The 24,512-nt window shown below is 39.3% G+C and overlaps 1 protein-coding gene and 1 long non-coding RNA gene across 2 annotated transcripts in view; both read left to right on the top strand.

The window, feature by feature from the left end:
• LOC111821729 (uncharacterized) overlaps positions 1 to 3,369 on the top strand; it is a 74,085-nt gene extending 70,716 nt beyond the window's left edge. The window contains exon 4 of the long non-coding RNA XR_002825070.1: positions 3,280 to 3,369. This is a non-coding gene — a long non-coding RNA (uncharacterized LOC111821729). The remainder of the gene's footprint in view (positions 1 to 3,279) is intronic.
• Positions 1 to 24,512, top strand: part of CRACD (capping protein inhibiting regulator of actin dynamics) — a 343,775-nt gene that overhangs the window by 147,771 nt on the left and 171,492 nt on the right. The window contains exon 4 of the mRNA XM_023737386.1: positions 11,698 to 11,846. Within this exon, the coding sequence (XP_023593154.1) occupies positions 11,698 to 11,846 (149 nt within the window). The remainder of the gene's footprint in view (positions 1 to 11,697; positions 11,847 to 24,512) is intronic.

Here is a 24,512-nt window from a genome sequence, read left to right as displayed (position 1 = left end):
GGTTGAGAAGTTAGAGGGTTGACATGTTGTGGGGTTGTTAACCAATGTCATAAAACAATATGTGTACTGCTGTTTCATGAGAAACTATTTGTTCTATAAGCCTTCACCTGAAGTACAATTAAAAAAAAAAAAAAAGGGAGACGATTTTGGCCTTCTGTCTTAAAACTCTACCTTGCACACCTGGTAAACAGGTTCATGGCCACATACCAGGCATATCCTTTCATGCCTGAACCCTAGATTTTCTTCTAAGAATGTAGGAAATTCATGGCTGTTTGTTTTCCAGCCAAGTATCAAGGAGAAACAGTTTATTTCCTAAGATGTACCTGTGAAGAGGTGCCTTTGAGAAGTTGAAAATAAAGTAGCAGATCAGTTCACTCATCTGTAGTTGAAATAACCAGCAGAGGTATTTATCTGGTGAGCTACTTGACTGCAAAGAATTGAATGAGTTTTTTGTATGATGGTCAGGTTCTGTTTGTACTTTCACTGAACAGCAGAACAAAAAACGCTGCTTTTTCCCTACTGCTCTTCCTCCTCCACCCTCTGTAATATAATAACATCCTGATGCCAGCATTACAAACACAGAGGACCCCTCATTTCTTGGCTTGTCACTCCCTGCCTGTCACATGCTTTCTGGTTTGAGTGAAGTAAAAGTTCATGGTAGAATTGACTTAGCTCTAAAGGGTGGGATTTCCTGCAGGCTCTTGGTAGGGATTATGCATTTGATGTTTCTCTGTTGGAATGGGTAATCAGGAATCACAGTTGTTATTGCTGGGTGCTGTTGAGTTGATTCCAACTCACAGCAACTCTATGTGACAGACGACAACTGCCACCATAGGGTTTCCTAGGTTGTAATCTTTATGGGAGGGAGCCCTGGTTTTGCAGTGGTTAAGCGCTTGGCTGCTAACCAAGAGGTCGGCAGTTTAAACCCACTAGCTGCTCCGAAAAGATCACAGCTTTGGAAACCATGTGGGACAGCTCTGCTCTGCTCTGTCTTGTGGGGTTGCTATGAGTAGGAATTGACTCCAGAGCACTTAACAACAACAACAACAATCTTTATGGGGGCAGATCACCAGCAGAGTCACTGGTGGATTCAGAATACCAACCTTTTGGTTAGCAGCTGAGCGCTTAACCATTGCACGACCAGGACTCCTTATGAATCACAGTGGTGGGTGTTGTTAGGTGCCGTCGAGTCAATTCCAATTCATAGCGATCCTATGCACAACAGAATGAAACACTGCCCGGTCCTGCGCCGTGCTCACAATCATTGTTATGCTTGAGCCCATTGTTGCAGCCACTGTGTCAATCCATCTCTTGAGGGTCTTCCTCTTTTTCGCTGACCCTCTACCAAGCATGACGTCCTTCTCTAGGGACTGGTCCCTCCTGATAACATGCCCAAAGTATATGAGACGTAGTCTTACCATCCTGGCTTCTAAGGAGCATTCTGGCTGTACTTCTTCCAAAATAGATTTGTTTGTTCTTCCAGCAGTCCATGGTGTATTCAGTATTCTTTGCCAACACCATAATCCAAAGCCATCAATTTTTCTTTGGTCTTTCTTATTCATTGTCCAGCTTTCACATGCATATGAGGCGATTGAAAACACCATGGCATGGGTCAGGCACACCTTAGTCCTTAAAGTGACATCTTTACTTTTTAACACTTTAAGGAGATTTTTGCAGCAGATTTGCCCGGTGAAATAGACTGACACAATAGGCACAACCATGGATCCAAGCGTACCAACAATCATGAAGATAGTGCAGGATTAGACAATGTTTCATGCTGTTATACATAAGGTCACCGTGAGTTGGAGTCAACTAGGCAGCGACTAATACCAACAACTTGAAATTTTTTGTTTCTTTATAGCTTCCATGACTAGCAGAACACTTACTAACTACTTCCAGGCAGAAACCTTCAGAGTAATTCAGCTGTAGTTTCTCTGTTACCATCTATTCTCAAGTGCCAGGTCACGGGCATCATGACTTGCAGAAGTAAATGAATCCTAGAGATGTGGTTCTAACACCTCATCTTCATGACTGTTGGACAAGGACTTAAAATAAGGGCAGCTTACTCTTAGCACATCAGTAGATGGGCTTCTGTCTTAGTTATCTAGTGCTGCTGTAGCAGAAATACCATAAATGGGTGGCTTTCACAAACAGAATTGTATTTTCTCACAGTTAAGGAGGCTAGTTTTCAGGGCACTGGCTCTAGGGGAAGGCTTTCTCTCTGTTAACTCTGGAGGAAGATCCTTGTCTCTTTTACCTTCTGCTTCTGGGCAATCTTTGTGTGGTTTAGCATCTCTCTTCCCTCATCTCTGCTTCTCGCTTGCTTGTTTCATCTCTTTTATATCTCAAAAGAGATTGACTCAAGACACCCGTCCTGCCTCATTCACATAACAAAGACAACCCATTCCCAAATGGGATTATAACCACTAGAGTAGAGGTTAGGATTTACAACACATATTTTTTGGGAACACAATTCAATCCATAACAGCCTCCATGAAGCTAGTTTAGTTTTGCTAAAACCTTGCTTCTAGTCATAAAATATGTTTGTTTGGAGCTTCACTAAGCCTCGTTTGTCTCAGTGAGAATAAATTTAATGAAAGAAATACCAGATTTTAGATATGGAACCATATACACAAGTATATAAAGTTGTTGTTTCCTTTAGAATGAGATGTATTTCACTAATAAATTTGGGTTAACAGTGAATAATTAGTGCCAAACAAGTTGCTGATGAAAATTGTAAACTTCCTGAGATTTGAGCTAGCTTCTAAGGTCTAAGAAGCATAGATATTACCACTGCTCTTGAATGCCTCAAGTCCTTGAGCCCTATGAAAGGAGACTCCTTTAGGACAGAGAATGAGTCCATTTTGGCAGTTGGTAAATTATCGGGGGGGGGGGGTCCTTTAGAAAGTTCTGCTCTATGACTTAGCATTTAAACTTAGTTTTCAGTTGCCACTAACAGGAAGTAAAGAGTTGAAAAAAATAACTCACAAAGAGTTGTTGATCCAAACAGAAGAAGGACATCTTTGGCTGTACTTAGTAAATCATGATATATGTGTTTTCAGTTATATGAAGGCTTTTGGTTAAATTCAGCTACTAAATTTTATCTGCCTATATGTCATTCAGTTATTGCAAATTAATAGAAAGGTGTTGCATTTTTATATTTTTAACAAAGAGTCAAAACCTCCTGAAACTCTTCATTTGAAAAATATAAAAAATAATGTTTCTAAGATTTTTAGGTGTGTAGATACGAAGGTTTTAATAGATTATTCATTCTTTCAGAATTTAAATATTCAAGTATTATTGCAAAGCATTGTTCTAGACTTTGAAGATACCGTAGTGAACACACAACAGACAGAAATTCCTGCCTGCCTTCGGTGGTGAGTGGAGATAGACAATAGCAGATAAACAAATAAAGGGAAAATACATTAACCCAAAAACCTACTGCTGTGGAGTTGATTCTGACTCATAGTGGCCCCATAGGGTTTCTGAGGCTCTAAATCTCTATGGAAGCAGACTACCGTATCTTTCTCCCTTGGAGCCGCTGGTGGGCACTGTAAGGAATTTGACTTTTACTCTGAATGACGTGAGAAACCACTGGAGGGCTTTGAGCAGATGAATGGCATGATCTGACTTAGGTATTAATAAAGTGACACTAGCTGCTGAGGGCAGTGGTGGAGCGAGAGGGTTCGGGGAGAAGTACAAGCAGGGAAATCAATTAGGAAGCTGTTGCTATAATCTAGAAATGAGATGATAATGGCTGGGACCAGCATGGTAGCATTGTAGGTGATGAGAAGTGGTTGCATTCTTGATATATGTTGAAGGTAGATGCAACAAAATTTGCTGACAATTAATTGTGGGAAATGAGAGAAGAGAGAATTCAAGGATAACTCCAAAAAGTGATGATTTACATTGTTTTAAGCAACAACAAAATCATATAATGATGGAAACTTTCCCCAAAACCCATTTTCAAAATATTCTATCCTTAGAATAAGTTTCTTTGAAAAGCAATTACTTTATCACTCAGTGTTGAAGAATCAACATTATTGGGAAAGTAAATAACAACTATCTATACTATTTGTATTTAGAAAATATATTTTTTTCAGTGAATAAATGTGTTTTTTTTTTTTTCAGCCAAAAATATCTGTTATCAAGCACACAACTGACAGTCAATTGTCCTTACTGAAATGGCCAGGGTATTTTAAAAATTTGTCTGTTTGCAAAAGAAAAAATGTGAAAAATCTTAAAAATTGCTAACTGTTTTCTGTGCTTTGGCATGAAATAACCAAGGAACCACTGTGTCATATAAAAGATTTTAATGATCACTTCCCATTTTACTACAAAGCTTTGTAATGATTTTTCTAAATTAATTATGTCAATGACATTCTGTAGCAGTTTATCCTCTTCCAGTTTCAACTTCTTTTCTATGCTAGCTTGCCTATGAATGATGCAGTGAAAGCCTGAGACCCTTTTTCACTCTAGGCAAAGCAGTCACTCCATCAGTGTGTATAAAAAACAGTTGCCGTTGAGTTGACCCCAACTCATGTGGCCCCCATGTGTGTGTCAGAGTAGAACTGTGCTCCATATGGTTTTCAGTGGCTGATTTTTCTGTAGATTGCCAGGCCTTTCTTCCAAGGCAACTCTGAGTGGACTCAAATCTTCAACCTTACAGTTAGTAACCAAATGCTTAAACTATTTGAACCACCCAGGGACTATCAGTGTGTATAGGTCCTCCATAAAATATTGTTTTTATTAGAGAAGTCATTTATTATTAGAACATTTATCTCTTCTGCTATACTTCTTTATTTAGTGGCTTGCAAAAAAGTTCATTATTCAAATAGAATAGAAATATTTGTACTTTCATCCAATGGTATGATAAATTTTACATATTGAGTAATTTTTTAATATTTATTTTCTCAAATCTACAACTTTTTTTTTTTTTACTATGAAAATGGTATTTTCTGACTAAGGAACAAGTTTTGGTTGATTATCAGATTTTTAATTGTGCATTATTTATCGATATATTATTAATGCAGTGGCTGATTTTTTGTGTATAATTTAAATCATTTTTATGGTGGCAGGGAGAACAAATATTTCACTGATTGTATGTAGCTTTTTGTCTTTTGCTTGAAAATACCAAGTATTGGATTGAGTATCACAATGACGCAACATCATGAAAAATCTGGGGAGATTTGCATTCACATTCTGAAGGCTTACGTTTTAAATGTCCTGCTAATCACATTGCTTTATCCTGTTATTTGCTGCTCTTTTAAGTCACAACATATGCTTAGGATGGAGTTCACTCCTAATATGTTGGTGCTGGGTGCCCATTGAGTTGATTCTAACTCACAGTGACCCTATGTGACAGAGTAGAACTACCCCATAGGGTTTTCTTGGCTGTGATCTTTATGGAAGTAGATCCCAAGGTCTTTCTCCCATGGAGTTGCTAGGTGGGTTTGAACCACCAATCTTTGGTTAGCAGCCGAGCAGTTAACCGTTTGTACCACCAGTCCTCCTATTAATAATAGTGGATAAAAATTCATATTTCTCATAGTCTTATTGACAGTCTCACATTTTGAGAGCTGATGTCCTGTCCTATATTATATCAACATTGTTTTAACTTTATTATGTGGAGTATTTAAAAAAAAAAAAAAAAAAAAAAAAAGCAAAGAGCCCATATTAGAGATTCTGGAACCTTCACAATGTTTTCATGTTTACTTCTGTCATTCTCTGTAAAGAAGAACAGCAAAACTCTTACAAACTTGTGTGCTTCTGTTTGGAAACAACAAGAGAACTAAGGACACAACCTGTGTGAAGTTGGTGTTATGGAGAGAAGAATCCTTGGTAATAAGAGTTGGTCATCCGTGCTACGAAAGTAAGGAAAGTAGGATGGTTCCTGTGGCCTAATGCAAGCAAGACAAGAGCCTGTCTTAATACTCAAAGGTAGGGGTTTCTCTGATAATTAGAATGATAGCAAAGCCTTTGCTTACACAGGGTAAAACTGGGAAATTATGAGATGTGAAGCTTTGGCTCTGCTTTCTAAGGGCCTGGTAGAGTTTTATCAATTTTATTAATCTTTTTCAAAGAACCAACTTTTTGGCTTCGTTGATTTTTCTCTATTTATGACTGTTTTGATTTCATTTATTTCTGCTCTTATTTTTATTATTTTCATCCTCCTTTCTTGGGTTTCCTTTTTTCTTTTTTCCTAATTTCTTGAGATAGATACATAAATGAATGATTTCCAACCTTCTTTTCTAATATAGCTTGAGCTACATTATACAATTTTTTATTTGTCATCATTTTATTATTATTTCAGTAAAAATATTTTTCTAATTTCCATTGTTATTTCTTTTTTGACCCATGGGTTATGTAGTTGTGTACTGTTCAATTTCCAAACATCTGAGGATTATCTGGTTATTATTTTTATATTTATTTATAGCGTAATTGTAAATGTACTGTGATATATATCAATTAATCTTCAATCAAGGTGCTCTGACAATTCAATGGAGAAATGAGAGTCTTTTTAACAAATGTTGCTGGAACAAGCGGATAAACATATGGGGAAAAAATGAACCTCTGACCACTACTTAACACTACACACAAAAATTAGTTTGAGATAACCCATAAGCCTAAACATAAACCTAAAACGATAATACTTTGGGTAAAAAACAGAATATCTTTGAGACTTTGAAGTAGGCAATGATCTCTTAGAGAATATAAAACGTACTAAATATAAAGAAAGAAATTGATAAATTGGCCTTCATCAAAATTAAAAACTTCTGCCCATCAAAAGACACTGTTAGAAATTGAAAAGGCAAAGCCACAGACTGGGATAAAATATATGCCGTACATATATCTGGGCATCCTCCAATCCTGATGCCCCGTTCTTATGATTGTGCTTATGAAGAACGGGGCATCAGGATTGAAGGAAGACCCATTAACAACCTGCGTTATGCAGATGACACAACCTTACTTGCTGAAAGTGAAGAGGACTTGAAGCACTTACTTTACTGATGAAGATCAAAGACTACAGCCTTCAGTGTGGATCACACCTGAACATAAAGAAAACAAAAATCCTCACAACTAGACCAATAAGCAACGTCATGATAAATGGAGAAAAGATTGAAGTTGTGGAGGATTTCATTTTACTTGGATCCACAATCAATACCCATGGAAGCAGCAGTCAAGAAATCAAAAGACGCGTTGCATTGGGCAAATCTGCTGCAAAAGACCTCTTTAAAGCACTGAAAAGCAAAGATGTCACCTTCAAGACTATGGTGCTCCTGACCCACGCCATGGTATTTTCAATCATATTGTATACCTGCGAAAGCTGGACAGTGAATAAGGAAGACTGAAGAAGAATTGACGCCTTTGAATTGTGGTGTTGGTGAAGAGTATTGAATATACCATGGACTTTCAAAAGAACGAACAGGTCTGTCTTGGAAAAAGTACAGCCAGAATGCTCCTTAGAAGCAAGGATGGCGAGACTATGTCTTACATACTTTGGACATGTTGTCAGGAGGGATCAGTCCCTGGAGAAGGACATCATGCTTGGTAAAGTACAGCATCAGCAAAAAAGAGGAAGACCCTCAACAAGATGGATTAACACAGTGGCTGCAACAATGGGCTCAAGCATAACAATGATTGTGAGCCTGGCACAGGACCAGGCAGTGTTTCGTTCTGTAGTGCATGAGGTTGCTATGAGTTGGAACCGACTTGATGGCACCTGACAACAACAACATATATATCTGATAAAGGACTTGTATCAGAATATATAAAGAACTCCTATAAATCAATAATAAAAACTCCAGTTTTAAAATGGACAAAAGTCTTGAACAGACACTTCACAAAAGAACATACACAAAAAGTCATGATTATTCACCACTAGGGAAATGCAAATCAAAACCTCACACTAGAATGGCTAAAATTAAAAGCCTGTCAACACCAAGTGTTGATAAGACTATGTAAACTGGAACTCTTCATATGTTATTAAAGAGAGTATAAAATGGTGCAACCAACCTGGAAAACTGTTTAGCAGTTTTGTATAAAGTTAAACATACATTTACCCTATAACTTAGAAGTTCCTCTCCTAGGTATTTATCCAAGAGAAGTAAAAATACATGTTCACAAAAAGACTTGTACGAGAATATTAATAGCAGCTTTATTCTTAATAGTCCTAAAATGGAAGCAACCAAATATTTAACCTTAGGAGAATGCATAAATAATTATGATATTTTCATATAATGAACTCTTACTCAGAAATAAAAAGGAACAAACTACTGATACACTCAAGTGTGGATGAATCTCACAGATTATGCTGAGTGAAAAAAGCCAGACACAAAAGAGTACATACTACATGAGCCCATTTATATGACGTTCAAGAACAGGCAGTACTAACTATGGTGATAGAAATGAGAAGAACAGTTGTCTTTGCTGTGGGGATTTGACTGAGAGCGTGAACGAACTTTCTGGAGTGATGGAAATGCTCTATTTTTTAATTTTGTTGGTGGTCGCACAGTTTAATACCTTTATCAAAATATATCAAATTGTACACTTACACTGATCTTAAACTTTACCACTTTTTAAAAAGTATACTACTGTATTATTTTTGCAACTTCCAGTGAATCTACAGTTATTTCAAAATAGAACGTTTTAAAGTCGTCTAGACAATATCTATCCATTGAAATTTCTGTCCATTGAAGCGTAGTTTATTATAGGGTCGCTATGAGTTGGCATCGACTCAGTGGCAATGGGTTTGGTTTGGTTTTTTTATTGCCCACATATGGTTAATTTCTGTAAATGTTTCATGTGGACCTTAAAAGAATATGTGGTGTGCAGTTGTCACTAAGTGTTCTATATAGGTCACTAAGGTTGAGTTTGTTAAGTGTTGTTCAAATCTTTTGTATCATTACTGAATTTTTTCTGTTTGTTTTATTAGTTACTGAGAGATGTATGTTAAAATCTCCCACTATGATTATAGATGTGCCTATTCTGCTTTTAGTTTTGACAATTTTTGCTTTATATAATTAGAAGCTATGTTATTATGTATGAACAAGTATAGAATTGCTAATTCTTCATAGTGGATTGACCCTTTTATCTTTAAGAAATGATCCTATTTGTCTGTAGTATTGCTTCTTGTCTTAAAGTCTGTTTTGTCTGATGTTATTTTAGCTACCCTACCTTTCTTTTGGCACCTTTTCCCAACTTTCCTGTGTCTTTATATTTGAGTATATTTGTGTGTGTGTGTATGTGTTTTAAATAATATTTTATTGTGTTTTAGGTGAAGGTTTGCACAGCAGTTTAGGTTCCCATTCAACAATCTCTACACAAATTATTCAGTGACATTGGTTACATTTTTCACGATATGTGTACATTCTCATTATTTTTGTCTGGTTGTTCTGTTTCCATTAATCTAGTTTCCCTGCCCCCTTACTTACATTCCATCTCTGTTTCAAAGTAATTGCTGACCGTTTGATCCCATATAGGTGTGAGTTTTGTTTTTTAATCTAGTCTGATAATTTTTGTCTTTGAATTAGAGTATTTAATCCACTTACATTTAACGTATTACCAATATACTTAGGTTTAAATATAGCTTCTTACTATTTATTTTCTATTTGTCCAGTTTGTTCATTGTTCCTTTTCCCTCTCTTATTTTAGATTAATCAAATATTGTTAATCCTCTGTTACCTTGTTAGTGATGCAGATCAAAAATCAATTCTGAAGATCTCTGTCTAACGTGGTTTATTTGACATAAAAGGATACATTAAGGGTGAGAAGAATCAGCATTGTGATATTCTGAGGGTTCCCATGAGAACTGCTCCTCACAGTTCCAGCAAAAAGCTTCTCTAAACATGTCCCAAAGCAGAACACTGCAGGGACACACCTCTGCAAGCTCCGTCTGAGCTTTATCAAGTATAGGTGCATTAACATTATGATGTTATGCTCACTTATATAACAATGAATTTGTTCTGAGTAGGTGCTCTGAGTCTTTATTATATAGCGTTTTATGTTGTGTAGAAGTACAACAGGAGCCCTGGTTGCATAGCGGTTAAGAGCTTGGCTGCTAACCAAAAGGTCAGCAGTTCAAATCCACCAGCTGCTCCTTGGAAACCCTATGGGGCAGTTCTACCCTGTCCTGGGATTGCTAAGAGTCAGAACCGACTCGACAGCACCTGACAACAACAGATGTACAATTGCTCTTTAACATCATTTTATGTTCTCAGATGGTAATTGGAGGCAGGCTTCTCCCCAGTAAAAAAAAAAAAAAAAAAAAAGCTACATGTTGTGGGGTTGTTAACCAATGTCATAAAACAATATGTGTACTACTCTTTCATGAGAAACTATTTGTTCTGTAAGCCTTCACCTGAAGTATAATATAAAAAAAAAAGAAAAGTTACCATCCAGTGGATTCCAACTCATGGTGACCCCATGTGTGTCAGAATAGATAGAACTGTGCTCCATAGGGCTTTCAATGGCTGATTTTTTGGAAGTAGATCACCAAGACTTTCTTCCAAGGCACCTCTGGGTGGACTTGAACCTCCACCTTTCAGTTAGCAGAGTACATTAACCATTTACACCACCCAAAGACTCTGTACAGAACAAATAAGTAGATATTAATGATTTATCACAAAGTAAACAACCAGAAACTATCTCCCTCGTGTCCCCTTTCAGCCCTTACCTCCTCCGTTACCCCAAAGGTAACCACTATCCTTGTTTTATAATAATAATTTTCTTGCTTTTAAAAATAGTTTTACTGCCTAAGCATATACGTTTAAGTGCTGGCTGATTTGTTATAGATAAACTGGAGTCCATGAATGGTACAAAATATTTGACTTGTCATAATTTTATTTTCATTTTCCCTAGGATCTTGGCCTGACTGCCTTGGTAGTCCTCCAGTGCCTTTAAACAGGTTTTAAAAATAATTTTTACCAGCTTTTCTAGTGGTGCTCAGTGAGAAGCTGGTTTGATACAAGCTAGTCCCTTATGGTAGAACTGGGAATCCTAAGCTCCTGTTGGAGTGAACTCCTCATAAAAGCCAGAAACCCATTGACATTCCAAGGCTTAGAGTGGTTTCTTCTTGCATTGTTACCCCAAAATGTTATCTTGTTTCACTAAGCTTTGCAAAGGGCATATTTGAATCTAGGATTGTTTCTTGGATATTTCCCACCTCCAGTCCTGTTAAAATCTACGGTCATCGTGTTACAGTTTTCATTCAGACAGGTTTAGAAGGGACTGTGCATGCCCTGCCTAAAGTGAGCCCCATCAATCTAGTGAACTCTGTGATTTGTATTTGAATAAAAAGGTGCCTTCACTACCTCTGGGGAAGGAAATAATCTAATGATTACTGCCTTCACTTCTCTGCTAGTTTGAATTTGTGTCTTCTAGCTCCTTGAAGTTTTGCTAACCTGCCTTGAAGAATAAATGTGAGAAGGATAGGAGTCTCAGTATTTATGGATATAATTCTTTTGGTCCTTTCAAAAGTGGAAACAGTTTACAATCAATGGTTTTAAAACCCTAGAGGAAATTTAAACTAAGGAATGCAAATTTAATATTACTAAACCTAATTGGAAACCTCAGCAAAAAACAAAAACACCTCTTTGTACTGGCTTCTGCCAAGGAATGGAAAAGACATTCATTGTAAAGACTTCCCTAGAGATGAGGGAAGACATAATTTCTTGATGTTTTGTTTTTTCTCAACAGTTCAAAAGAGCAGAGAGGCACAGGCTTTCTCAACAATGTACCCCATTTCCTGACACACTTGCCACTGAAGGTGAATTCTCCTTTTTACCAGAAGAAAATTTTGGTGGGGAGCTATCCAGCAAGAAAAGGACGTGTGGCTCTTAAGATAGGTAAGTCATTTGTCTAGAGGGTGTCCCCACAGTTTATGGAGAAAGTACTAAAGAGTATTTCATTGATCGCGACTGGGACTCTAGAAATGGTTAGTATGTATTTCACTAAATTTCATATTAAAAGATCCATGCCACTGACGATCTTCCAATTCTAGATTTAATTTCCAGCTCTTCTACTTACCAGCTGAGTACACTTGGGCAAATCACTTAAATTCTCAGCCTTCTCATCTACAAAAGAATGTTATATATGAAAAGGCTTTGTAAATGGTGGAGTGTTAAATAAAAATGTCATCATTATTGATATTGTTTTGTTGTTGTTATAAAATTATACAGAATAGTTAGTGGCCTTGGGTCTTGTGGTGTGTTGGACTATAGAGTACTGTCAGTTTGGGGACTTCGTCTTTTGAGTGCTGGGGGTAGGAGACATTTCCTACCTGTCCCTGTCCAGAGCAGTATCATACTATTCTTTCAGCTACAGACATCTGCTACTTTCTCTTTAGGAAATTGGGGGAAGTGATGGAAGTTAAAGATAAGGACAAAGCAAAGAAAATAACAACTACAGGTAGTAGTTTCTAACTGAGTCCCTGGGTAATGCAAACGATCAACATGCTTAGCTGCTAACTGAAAGGTTGGTAGTTGGAATCCACCCAGAGGCATCTTGGAAGAAAGGCCTGGTGATCTACTTCCAAACAATCAGCCGTTGAAAACCCTATGGAACACTGTTCTACACTGACACACATGGATCACCATGAGTTGGAATCAACTTGATGGCAACTGGTTAAGCAGCAAGCGTTCTACTGAATATTTTAGATACGTTGTTTCATTTAATCCATGCACCAATCCTATAAGATGGGACTTCTTAGTTAGTTACTTGAGAGAAGATACAAACCGCTCTGGCTGATAATAATTTGGGAGATACTATTTAGTGGTGAGAATTTGAAATTTTTATTTTTTCTTATTTTCTACAATGCACATGTACAGCTTCTGTAATAAGAAAGTCATTAATTTAAAAAATAAATTATGGATTAAAAAAAAATCTTTGTTGAGCACCTACTGTGAACTAGGTACTAGTCTAGATGCTTGAGCTACGTCAGGGAACAAAACAGGTGAAGACCCCTGTCCTTGTGGAGCTTATGTTCTAGCATGGAGGGAGGCAGATAATAAATAATGCAATAAGTAAATAACTGAAAATATCAGAAGCCAATAACAACATGGGAAAAAGGGGGAAAAAAAGAGCAGAATAAGGGGGATTGGGAATGCTGGGTGGGGATGGGATTACAAGTCACAGTAATAGAGTGGCCAAAGTAGGCCTCAGTGGGAAGTGACATGAAGCCAGGAGTTAGCCCTGGGAGTGTTCCAGGCAGAGGAAGCAGTTGATGTAAAGACCCTAAAGAGAGACAAGTTTAGGGTGTTCAAGAATCATCCAGAAGGCTAGTGGAGGGAGAATAGTGTGGGGTGAGTTTGGAGAGGTAATGCCAGCTCAGGAGGAAATGATGTCATTTCCATGACTTAGATATGTAGGAAACGTAACCTTGTTTTCTACTTGTCTACCAAGTTTATTCTTAGTGTGTTTCCTCTGCCATAAAACTTACACACAATAAGTAAATAAATCAGAGCTCTACTACTCTAAATAATAAATTGATACTACTGTCCCTGTTTTGGAGCCCTGGTGGCTCAGTGATTAAGAGCTCAGCTGCTAACCAAAAGGTCGGCAGTTTGAATCTACCAGCCGCTCCTTGGAAACCCTATGGGGCAGTTCTACTCTGTCCTGTAGGGTCGCTATGAGTTGGAATTGACTTGATGGCAAGGGGATTTTAGTTTGGTCCCTATTTTACAGGTGGAAAAATGCTTAAATGACTTGCCCAAGGTTACCTAATAAGCAAAAGAGCTAGGTCAGTCTGATTCACCATACCACTCACATGCTACTGTGGAAGTGATATTAGGATGTAGGTGGCAGGGGATTGCCCTGCCCAGGGCAGGCATGGCACACATACAACATTGTAGTCCCCATCCATATTGCTTAACTCTGAGATAGCTCAGAATCGATGCTTTATCCCAGAATCCCTATCAAAGGGAAAATAGAGGACCCATTTCATTCTTTTGCCTCCATATCCCACTCTCCGTTTTGCATAACAAATGTAGGGAGCAGATGCTTTTTCCCTCTTTTGGGAATTTTTCCAGAAAAATAATACTGCAATTTCTATGGCTTCTAGAACATTTTGTGACAGAACCACATGGTTTTTTCTCACACACGGAGGGGGAGAGAGGAGAGAATAAATTAAAGAAATAAATAAACACACACATAGGCACACATATATGGATATAGCCAACTGAATCAGATGGCACACTGCAATAGAATTAGGGGATTTTGACAGCACTTGATATCGTATGCTTTCGCATTACATTTAAAGATTCTTTCTTATTGTGAAGCTCGTCTGGTCATTAAAACTGAAACTTATACCTGTTGCCGTCGAGTCAATTCCGATTCATAGCGACCCTATAGGACAGAGTAGAACTGTCCCATAGGGTTTCCAAGGAGTGACTGGTGAATTCAAACTGTCAACCTTTTGGTTAGTAGGCCAAATGCTTAACCACTAGTCATTAGTGAGTCTAAATAAACGACAGAGTCTTTCTTACTTAAGCTAAGCCTTGAAGGATGTTGTTGTTGGGTGCCGTCAAGTCGATTCTGACTTAGAGCAACCCCGTGTCTAGGATTTTCTAGGCTGTAATCTTTACAGATTACATATTATCAGGAGGAACTAGTCCTTGGAGAAGCACATCATGCTTGGTAAGGTAGAGGGTCAGTTTAAAAGAGATAGACCCTCGACGAGATAGATTGACACAGTGGCAGCAACAATGAGCTCAAACACAACAATTGTGAGGATGGCGCAGGGCTGGGCAGTGTTTCATTCTTTTGTACGTAGGGTCACTATGAGTTGGAGCTGACTCACCAGCACCTCACAACAACAATAATCTTTATGGAAGAAGATCGTCTGGTCTTTCTCCTATGGAGCCCTTTGGGTGGGTTTGAACCGCCAACCCTTTGGTAAGCAGCCGAGCACTTAACCGTTGCACCACCAGGGCTCCTTTGGCTTTGAAAGATACACCTGAGAAAAAGAAGGATACACAGAAGCAGAACCGAGACTTTCCCTGTTCTGTCTAGTCCCGCCCCCTCCCCTGCAACATACCTGTAAAGAAAGGCATGCAGTGAGATGCGGCACCCTGGGCTGTGCTGAACGTGGATGAAGTGACCAAATTCAGTACTGCCATAGGAATGTCTAAATCTTGGTCAGACACTCAAAGCTAAGCACGAAGTTGGTAGGTGAGACAAAGCCAGAGTTGGAAAAAAAAATCGTAAGGTCAAAACTGGAAAGATTAGAAATACAGCAAGACATAGAATGTGCGACAAGTCGAATGGTTCAGAAAATCAGTTGTGGGAGGATTTGGGAGGCTTATTTGTCCAGGGTTCTAAATACACGATATGGGGGTGAAAAGGTGAAGGTGTTGGTTTGGGCTAGACAGTTCCTGACCTGTTTTTACCACATATGGTTGTTAACTATTTTTTATTAAGTAGTCCTATAGTTTCTTTTCAAGGTTCTTCTTTACCCTTCTTTTTACCTTTGTTCTTAATGTGTTTTTATTCCCTCTAAGCTCTCAGGCTTCTCTTTTTCACTTAACAGCTGACTGCTTTGGACCTTTGTGTTGAAACATATGTTCTTCTTGGTATAAAGAATTAAAAATAAGCTCCCTCTCTTCCAAAGATGCTTACTCTTTGTTAACATTTCTTTTCTTTGGTCCTGAAATAGCAGGGCCATCATATTTTTCTACTGAATTAAAATGACCCATGGTGTTTATATCAGTGATGTCAGCCATTGCTTATTTCAGCTTTATTAATTTTTCATTCCTTTAATTTCTTTTTGTTGTCCTAATCATGCCTTATATTTTTTTCTAATTTAAGATTTTCTGAATAATGATTTTTCCAAGGTTACCTTTCCTGTGACTACATTAAAGTTATTTTTTGTTGTCATTCTCCCTAGGAAACTCCAGATGTGATACCCTTTTTCTTCCTAGAATCCTTTCTTCATAAATGGGAGAAGGATTGAAAATTTTCCTCTTATTCCCTTTCTGTCTTAACCTAGCTTACTTGTATTTTTGAACCGATAATACACGTATAAGGAGCCCTGGTGGCACAGTGGTTAAAGCACTCAGCTGCCAACCAAAAGGTCGGCAGTTCTAACCCACCAGCCAGTTCTGTAGGAGAAAGATGTGGCAGTCTGCTCCTGTAAAGATTACAAGCTTGGAAACCCTATGGGGGCAGTTTTGCTCTGTCCTACAGGATTGCTATGAGTCGGAAACAACTTGACAGCAATGGGTTTTTTGGGTTTTAATACATGTACACTGTACAAATTTTTTTTTTTTAATCTACTATGAAATCTAAGTTTTCTTCCCACCCCTCCCAGCTGTACAGATCTCTCACCCAGGAGGTAAACTCTGTTACAAGTTTTTTCATATATATTTTTTTTTCCTTTTTCAATAACACACATAATTGAAAACTATACACACTATTCTATACCTTGTTTTGTTTTTTGTTTCCAGTAACATTGTATCTTGGAGAAATGTCATTTTAGAACACAAAAAGCTGCTTCATTCTCCTTAATGGCTGCATAATAGTCTATTGTATGGATACCATAATTTAACTAGAATCCTATTGATAAATACTTAAGTTGTTTCAATGTTTTTCTGTTGCAGGCAATGCTATAGTGCAGAGGTTCCTCAACTGTCTTATTTCACTGCACCCTCAGCGTCTCAGTAATTTTTTCATGGTGCCCCTGGGCAAAAAGAAATACCCAGCAATTGCTTTTTTTAAGTAGTTACGTCCAAACCACTTCAATATTTATGTTCTATCAACTTAGTAGCCATTTGGAAAGAAAAATAATACATTTAAATTGGAAGAAAAATAATATTTTTATTTCGTTCTTAAATAATCACAATTACTTGGATGTGTGCACCTGTTTGGCGATGGACAACTTCTTAATTCTTAGAATCAGATTGGACACTGCCACCTTCCTTTACTATTCTGCACTGATTTTCCTGGGGTCTTTAGTTTTCATCAGAGCAACCACCAAAAAGCCTGATGATCTGTCTAATGCTGAAACTGTGATCTATCTCAAGCTAGTATTTCATTCAGTGTCTGATAGATGCTGATACTGTGATTTCCCTGAAAATTAAAATATCTTGCAGCGTTCCCCGTGGATTCACTACAGTGCCCTGGAGCCCAGTTTGGGAACCACAGTTACAGTGAATAACATTGTGCATGCGTTAGCTCCCACAGGTTCAGTTGTATCTGTGGGATAAGTTCCTTGATGTAGATTTCCTGGGTAGAGAGGATGTACACTTTTAATTTTGAAAAATGTTGCCAAATTGCCTTCCATGGAGGTTGTACCAATTTATGCTCCCACCAGCGATGTGTAAGAGAATGCATGTTTCCCCTAAATGGATACTTTGTGTGATCAACACATAGTATCACAGAATTTTACAGGTGGAAAGAACTTCCAAGTTCAACGAATTTAGTCTCTCCCACCCAGCTGCATCAGAATCACCAGGTGTGCTTCTTAAAAATGCACATTCCTACACCCTCCCCGTTTCTATTAAAAAATTCTTGGGTATGGAACTTGGGAGTGTCTATTTTTAACAAACACCTCTGGTGATTTTTGATGTTTATTAAAATTTGAAAGCCACTAATCCTATATTAATTACTCTGGAAGGCAAGTTGCATAAATAATCATCCAACCAGTATAAGGGAACTTAATATCTTACTAGGCAACTCATGGAATTTAAAAAAAAAAAAAAACCTAACTAGGTATAAACCTTCTCCCCTGCTATATTGTAGGCTCTTTAAATACTAATTAAAAATAGCTATTTGTATTAAATGGTCAGTGTGTGCCAGACACTGTGCTCACTGCTTTATACTATTGTTGTTAGGTGCTGTCGAGTTGGCTCTGACTCATGGCAACCCTGTGTACAACAGAACGAAACTCTGCCTGGTCCTGCACCATCCTCATGATCGTTATGCTTGAGCCTGTTGTTGTAGCTGCTGTGTCAGTCCGTCTCCTTGAAGGTCTTCCTCTTTTTCACTGACGCTGTACTTTGCCAAGCGTGATGTCCTTCTCCAGGACTGATCCCTCCTGATAACATGTCCAAAGTATGTGAGACGTAGTCTCGACATCCTTGCTTCTAAGGAGCATTCTGGTGCTTTATATAGCTTACGTCATTTAATCCTAACAAGCTCTCTGAGGTAACTTTTTTACTTGAACTTTACAAATGAGGAAATTAAAGCTTAGAAATCTTAAGTAATTTACTTAAGGTTGTATGTCTGATCTCATTCATTCGGTGGTTACCTTGTAACTGCCATCTTCATAGAATTATTGGATTCAGACAATCTACATAAAGTGGTTAGCAGCACTTGACGTTAAATGTAAAACAAATGTTGACTCTTATGATGATTATTACTAAGTTTAGCACACTGCGGATACTAAGATGAATAGAACACAGATTCTGCCCATGAGGAACTTACAATTTAGGACAATGATCTTTTACCTTTTTTTAAGCAACATACCAAAAAAATCAGTTGCCTTGGAGTCAACTCTTACTCATGGTGACCTCATGTATGGGAGTAGAACTGGGCTCCATTTTTTCTTTTTAATTTAGTTATATGTATATGTATGTGTGTGTGAGTGTGTGTGTGTGTGTGTGTGTGTGTGTGTGTATGTATATATATATAATTATAATTATTATTCATTGGGTTTTAATGGCTGAATTTTCAGAAGTAGATTGCCAGGGCTTTCTTCTGAGGAACCTGTGGGTGGACTCCAACCTCTTACCTTTCAGTTAGCAGTCAGGCATGCTAAAAAACAAAAACAAACCCACTAAATGTATGCAAACTTCCCACATATTAAGCAGATAAAGCAGAGCTCCTGCCTGCCTGGCCTCTCCTTATCTGATGTCACCATGATCATTTCACCATTTCAACAGGACGCAAGGGTCGCCTGAACACAGCTAGATCACATGGGTCTAGTAGAGGCTTTAGAGTCTAGTAAACACAAGTCCACTCAATTGACATTTGATTTCTGTAGCCAATGTTTTGTAACTGCAGATGAACAGTTGCTGCTGTTGTTACTGCGACTGCTGATTGTGAAGTGAGACTACATGGGCCAAGCAAATCAAGGTCGTTGGTTTGAAATACCTTGCTGTCACAAACATTCTGGGAAGTACTAGGCTTTTCACAATACATGTCAGAGGGTGACAAATAGTAGAATTTAGAGACCTACTTAATCCTTCTTATCACTAGGTAATGGGAATAAAATCTTAATTTCCCAATAGTGGTAGACTGTTGAGCAATGAGAAGTAGTGAGTCCTTTAATTAAATATATATATATTTAATTACAAAACATTTATTTCCCAATTTTCTCTTATCATTACAGTGAGAGATCTGAGTGTTATAGTAGTGTTAACATTTCTCTAATAGGCTGTCCAAGAGGAAAATCTCTTCAGAATACCTGCCTCACCTTGGTTGCTTGTGGGCTTCTCTTCATGGGACAATTCAGAATTAAGCTATTTCATTTACAAGAATCTATCTTAAAAAACTCAACTTTGCCTTATTTCACTTCGATCATGAGGTGCAATTCCCTCAGGCACCCTTCTCCCCTCCCCAGCTTATGTCATTGTCTAGTGGTCTGAACTCCAATTTATCTCATCTTCTAAATGAACCTGTAATTGATATTTTAACACTGGGATAGCTAGAGATTATATTGCTAGCCCAAGCAACAAAGCATAGTCTTTCCCAAGGGAGTTAAAATGATACCAGCCATTGGAGATGAAAATTTGAGGAATACTTTACACTGTCATCGCTTGGGGAGGCTGATCGCCCGTCCCTCCTCCCTTCTCTTGGTGAAATAGAGGCTGCCTCTGGGAGGGCTCTGGGATGGAGACAGTAGAGGCTTGAAACAGTACTCCACTCTCCATCTGCCAGACATAAGCCAAGATAAGTTGCACAGATGAAATTGGCAGAGAAATCGGGAACTGGATGGCAAACAAGGTTCTGAGGGGACTGAAATTCTGGTTAAATCCCTTTTGTGGTAGTGAAAGACCATCCTGGTCTAATAATTCAGAGTCCAAGAATTAAAGTTAGTATTGGTGCAATGCTACTGGCTCATAGGATGCAACTCCTTAAGGCTCTTTTCTCTAGATCCCCTGGGAGTGTAGTGTTATTAATGTGCATTGTGAATCGACAGTTAAGTACAGGACCAATTATGACTCATCCCCATCAAATGCTGATTATTATGTACGTATTATGTGCTAGGTAGGACTGAGTCTGCTCCAAAGGATATCTTCCAGGAGCCTGAAAATACCACCTTTAGAGTAACTAATGGGCTTGATGGAAAGGGGAACATTTTTGTAGACACCCTCCCACCCTTCCTCTTCCCTAATCTCCCTCTTTATCTCCTTCCCTCTCTCTATTAACATGTATCAAACTTGTTATGTGCCAGTCACTGTGCTGTGGACTAAGGATATGAAATTAGACCCTGTTGTCCAGACCCTGCTGCATTATGTTCTTCTGCTGTTACAGAGAACTATAAACAGTTTATTAGGAGCCCTGGTGTTGCAATGGTTAAGCACTGGGCTGCTAACCAGGAGTTTGGCAGTTTGAACCCACCCAGCAGCTCCTTGAGATAAAAGACCTGGCAGTCTGCATCTGTAAAGATTACAGCCAAGAAAATCCAATGGGGCAGTTCTACTGTGTCACATGGGGTCGTACTGAGTCAGAATCGACTCCACAGTACCTAGCAATCTGTCTTCCGTAATAAGAGATAGCTGCTAAAGGCCAGAATCCTGCCTTCGATCATAGAATCTAACAAAATGCCTAGGACAATGTAACGTGAATTGAACTTTATTGAATTGAACTTAGATATGTAAACAGATAACCAGAGAAAAGGTGATTAGTGATATTCGAGAGAGTTTTGCACAGAGTGCTGGGGACCACAAAGGGCAGAGTAAACAACTGCCAAAGGGAGCCTGAGGGCCTCCCAGAGGTGCCATTTGAGCTGGGTTTGAAAGATGAGAAAGTGTTTGCCAGACAAACAAGGGGGGCACGCCATCTCCGGAGGTCACACTTAGCCCTCTTGGGAGGGGCTCTTTGATCCTCTATCCTGCCCTCTGTTCCTTTAAAGTGACTTCAGAAAATAACTGCTTGATTCCCTAGTAGCTTTGGATCAAGCCTAGGGACAGTGTAGGCTTTTCTTCCAGGAAATGACAAGCAGAAAAAGCATGACATTGTTGGGTTTACTTCAAAAACTGCTTCCAGAACTCCTGTTTGACTAAAAAACAAAAAACACCTTATTGAATTTCTTACCTCTAAAATGCCACCTATTAAAGCGGCCCCAGGACCCGAAAAACCAGGTAAAACAGATACAGATGTCAGTTCTGGAACCCTCAACCTTAAATGAAGTGAGAAAGTATTAGATTGGAAGTCGCTAAGGAGAAGAAGAAACTGATAGAAAATGGGGAAGGAATAGAGATATGGAGTGGAGGTTCCTGGCCAAACGGCATGACTCAGTGTCGCCAGCTTGGAATAAAGCGAACAACCCCCCACCCAGAAAGGCACCTTCATGGGATTTCCAATAGTAAATAGAGGTACAGCGCAGACACACCCAGGACTAATAAGTAAGACCATGTTTGCTGGCTGCAACGCAAGGATGATCCCAGACTCTCACCCATTAACCACAGGAGCATGCTCCTACAACCCCTACCCTTCTGGTGAACAGCGGCTATAACCACCCTATCCTGGCAACCCTGACTGCCAGGAACCACAGTACAAACCCACCCTATTGCCCCCCTCCATCTAGCCCCGTCTGCCCCTGCCTTCACCACCCCCCCGACCTTTCTCCTCTGCCCCACTGGCCGCTGCCCAGAGGGGAACCAGCCTGTACCCCAGGCCCCGTCCCACTAGCTCTGGGCCCCTCCCACTACCTGCCTCAGCCCCAAGAGGACCTGACCCAGACCCTAGGTCCCGCAGGCTTCCCCCCACGCACACCCCCTACCGCCTGCCACGCCCCGAGGAGAACCAGTCCCGACCCCAGGGCCATCCCCACCAGCTCGAAACACCCCCCTCCCCCTCCCCCACTGCCTGCTGTGGCCCTGAAAAGAACTGGCCCAGACCACAGACCCATCCCCACCAGCTCAGGCCTTCCCCACCCACCCATCACGGCCCTGCTCCAGCCCCCAGCCCAGTTCACACTACAGACAAATGACCCATCTTCAGCCCTTCCCCTCCCACCCTGCTGGACCTGCCTGCTGCCACAGCTGAGCAACGGGCCTTGCGAACCTGGACAAGGTGGTGAGAACTATCGTGCCCACAGAAAAGCAAGCAACAAGGCATGCCCAGGCCACTTGTCCAGACATAACCAAACAAAACAAAACAGCAGGATGAAACAAACAAACATACGATCAATAAAGAAAGTAAAACTGAATGCCTCAGAGACAGCAGACAATATCAAAATATGAAAAAACAGGACTCCAGTAAGCAACTAGAATAAAGCACCGTTGACCTGGCAGAAGAAAAGGCACTGGAACTACCTGATAGCAAATTCAAAGGTTTAATATTTAGGGCTGTCCCCCTCGTGTCTGTCAGTTTGTTGTACTGTAGGGGCTTGTGTGTTGCTGTGATGCTGGAAGCTATGCCACCGGTATTCAGATACCAGCAGGACCCATGACCGACAGGTTTCAACTGAGCTTCCAGACTAAGACAGACTAGGAAGAAGGACCAGGCAGTCTACTTCTGAAAAGAATTAGCCAGTGAAAACCTTATCAATAACAGCAGAACATTGTCTTATATAGTGCCGAGAGATGAGCCCCCCGCAGGTTGGAAAGGCACTCAACAGATGACTGAGGAAGAGCTGCCTCTTCAAAGTAGAGTCGACCTTAATGACGTGGATGGAGTCAAGCTTTTGGGACCTTCCTTTGCTGATGTGACATGACTCAAAATGAGAAGAAAAGCTGCAAACATCCATTAATAATTGAAAGTGCAACATACAAAGTATGAATCTAGGAAAATTGGAAATCCTCAAAAATGCAATGGAACGCATAAACATCGATATCCTAGCCATTAATGAGCTGAAATGGACTAGAATTGGCCATTTCGAATTGGATAATCATATGGTCTACTATGCTGGGAATGACAACTTGAAGAGGAATAGCATTGCATTCATTGTCAAAAGAACATTTCAAGATCTATCCTGAAGTACAACACTGTCAGTGATAGGATAATATCCATATGCCTACAAGGAAGACCAGTTAATATGACTATTACTCAGAATGATGCACTAACCACTAAGGCCAAAGATGAAGAAATTGAAGATTTTTACCAACTTCTGCAGTCTAAAATTGATTGAACATGCAATCAGGGTGCATTGATAATTACTGGTGATTGGAAGGCAAAAGTTGGAAACAAAGAAGAAGGATCAGTAGTTGGAAAATATGGCCTTGGTGATAGAAACGATGCTGGAGATCACATGATAGAATTTTGCAAGACCAACGACTTCTTCATTGCAAATACCTTTCTTTACCAACATAAATAGCAACTATACACATGGGCCTTCCCAGATGGAATACACAGGAATCAGATCGACTACATCTGTGGAAAGAAATGATGGAAAAACTCAATATCATCAGTCAGAACAAGGCCAGGGGCCAACTGTGGAATAAATCATCAGTTGCTCATATGCAAGTTTAAGTTGAAACTGGAAGAAAATTAGAACAAGTCCACAAGAGCCAAAGTACGACCTTGAGTGTATCTTACCTGAATTTAGAGACCATCTCAAGAATAGATTTGAGGAGTTGAACACTAATACCTGAAGACCAGACGAGTTGTGAAATGGCACCAAGGACATCATACATGAAGAAAGCAAGAAGTCATTAAAAAGACAGGAAAAGACCAAAATGGTTGTCAGAAGAGACTCTGAAACTTGCTCTTGAACATTGAGTAGCTGAAGCAAAAGGAATAAATGATGAAATAAAGGACCTGAACAGAAGATTTCAAAGGATGGCTTGAGAAGGCAAAGTAAAGTATTATAATGACATGTGCAAAGAGCTGAAGATAGAAAACCAAAAGGGAAGAACACACTCAGCATTTCTCAAGCTGAAAGAACTGAAGAAAAAATTCAAGCCTCAAGTTGCATTAGAGAAGGATTCTAGGGAAAAATATTAAACGATGCAGGAAGTATCAAAAGAAGATGGAAGGAATACACAGAATCATTATACAAAAAAGAATTGGTTGACATTCAGCCATTTCAAGAGGTAGCATATGATCAGGAACTGATGGTAATGAAGGAAGAAGTCCAAGCAGCTCTGAAGGCATTGGCAAAAAACAAGCCTCCAGGAATTGATGGAATAATCAGTTGAAATGTTTCAACAAATGGATGCAGCACTGGAAGTGTTCACTCGTCTATGCCAAAGTATTTGGAAGACAGCTACCTGGCCAACCGACTGGAAGAGATCCATATTTATGCCTATTCCCAAGAAAGGTGATCCAACCGAATGTGGAAATTATTGAGCAATATCATTAATATCACAGGCAAGTGAAATTTTGCTGAAGATCATTCAAAAACGGCT

This window comes from Trichechus manatus, unplaced genomic scaffold, assembly GCF_000243295.1.
Source record: "Trichechus manatus latirostris isolate Lorelei unplaced genomic scaffold, TriManLat1.0 scaffold00101, whole genome shotgun sequence".
NCBI classification, from domain to species: domain Eukaryota; kingdom Metazoa; phylum Chordata; class Mammalia; order Sirenia; family Trichechidae; genus Trichechus; species Trichechus manatus.
The sequence above is the reverse complement of the archived record's forward strand: the minus strand, read 5'-3'. Positions and strand labels throughout refer to the sequence as shown.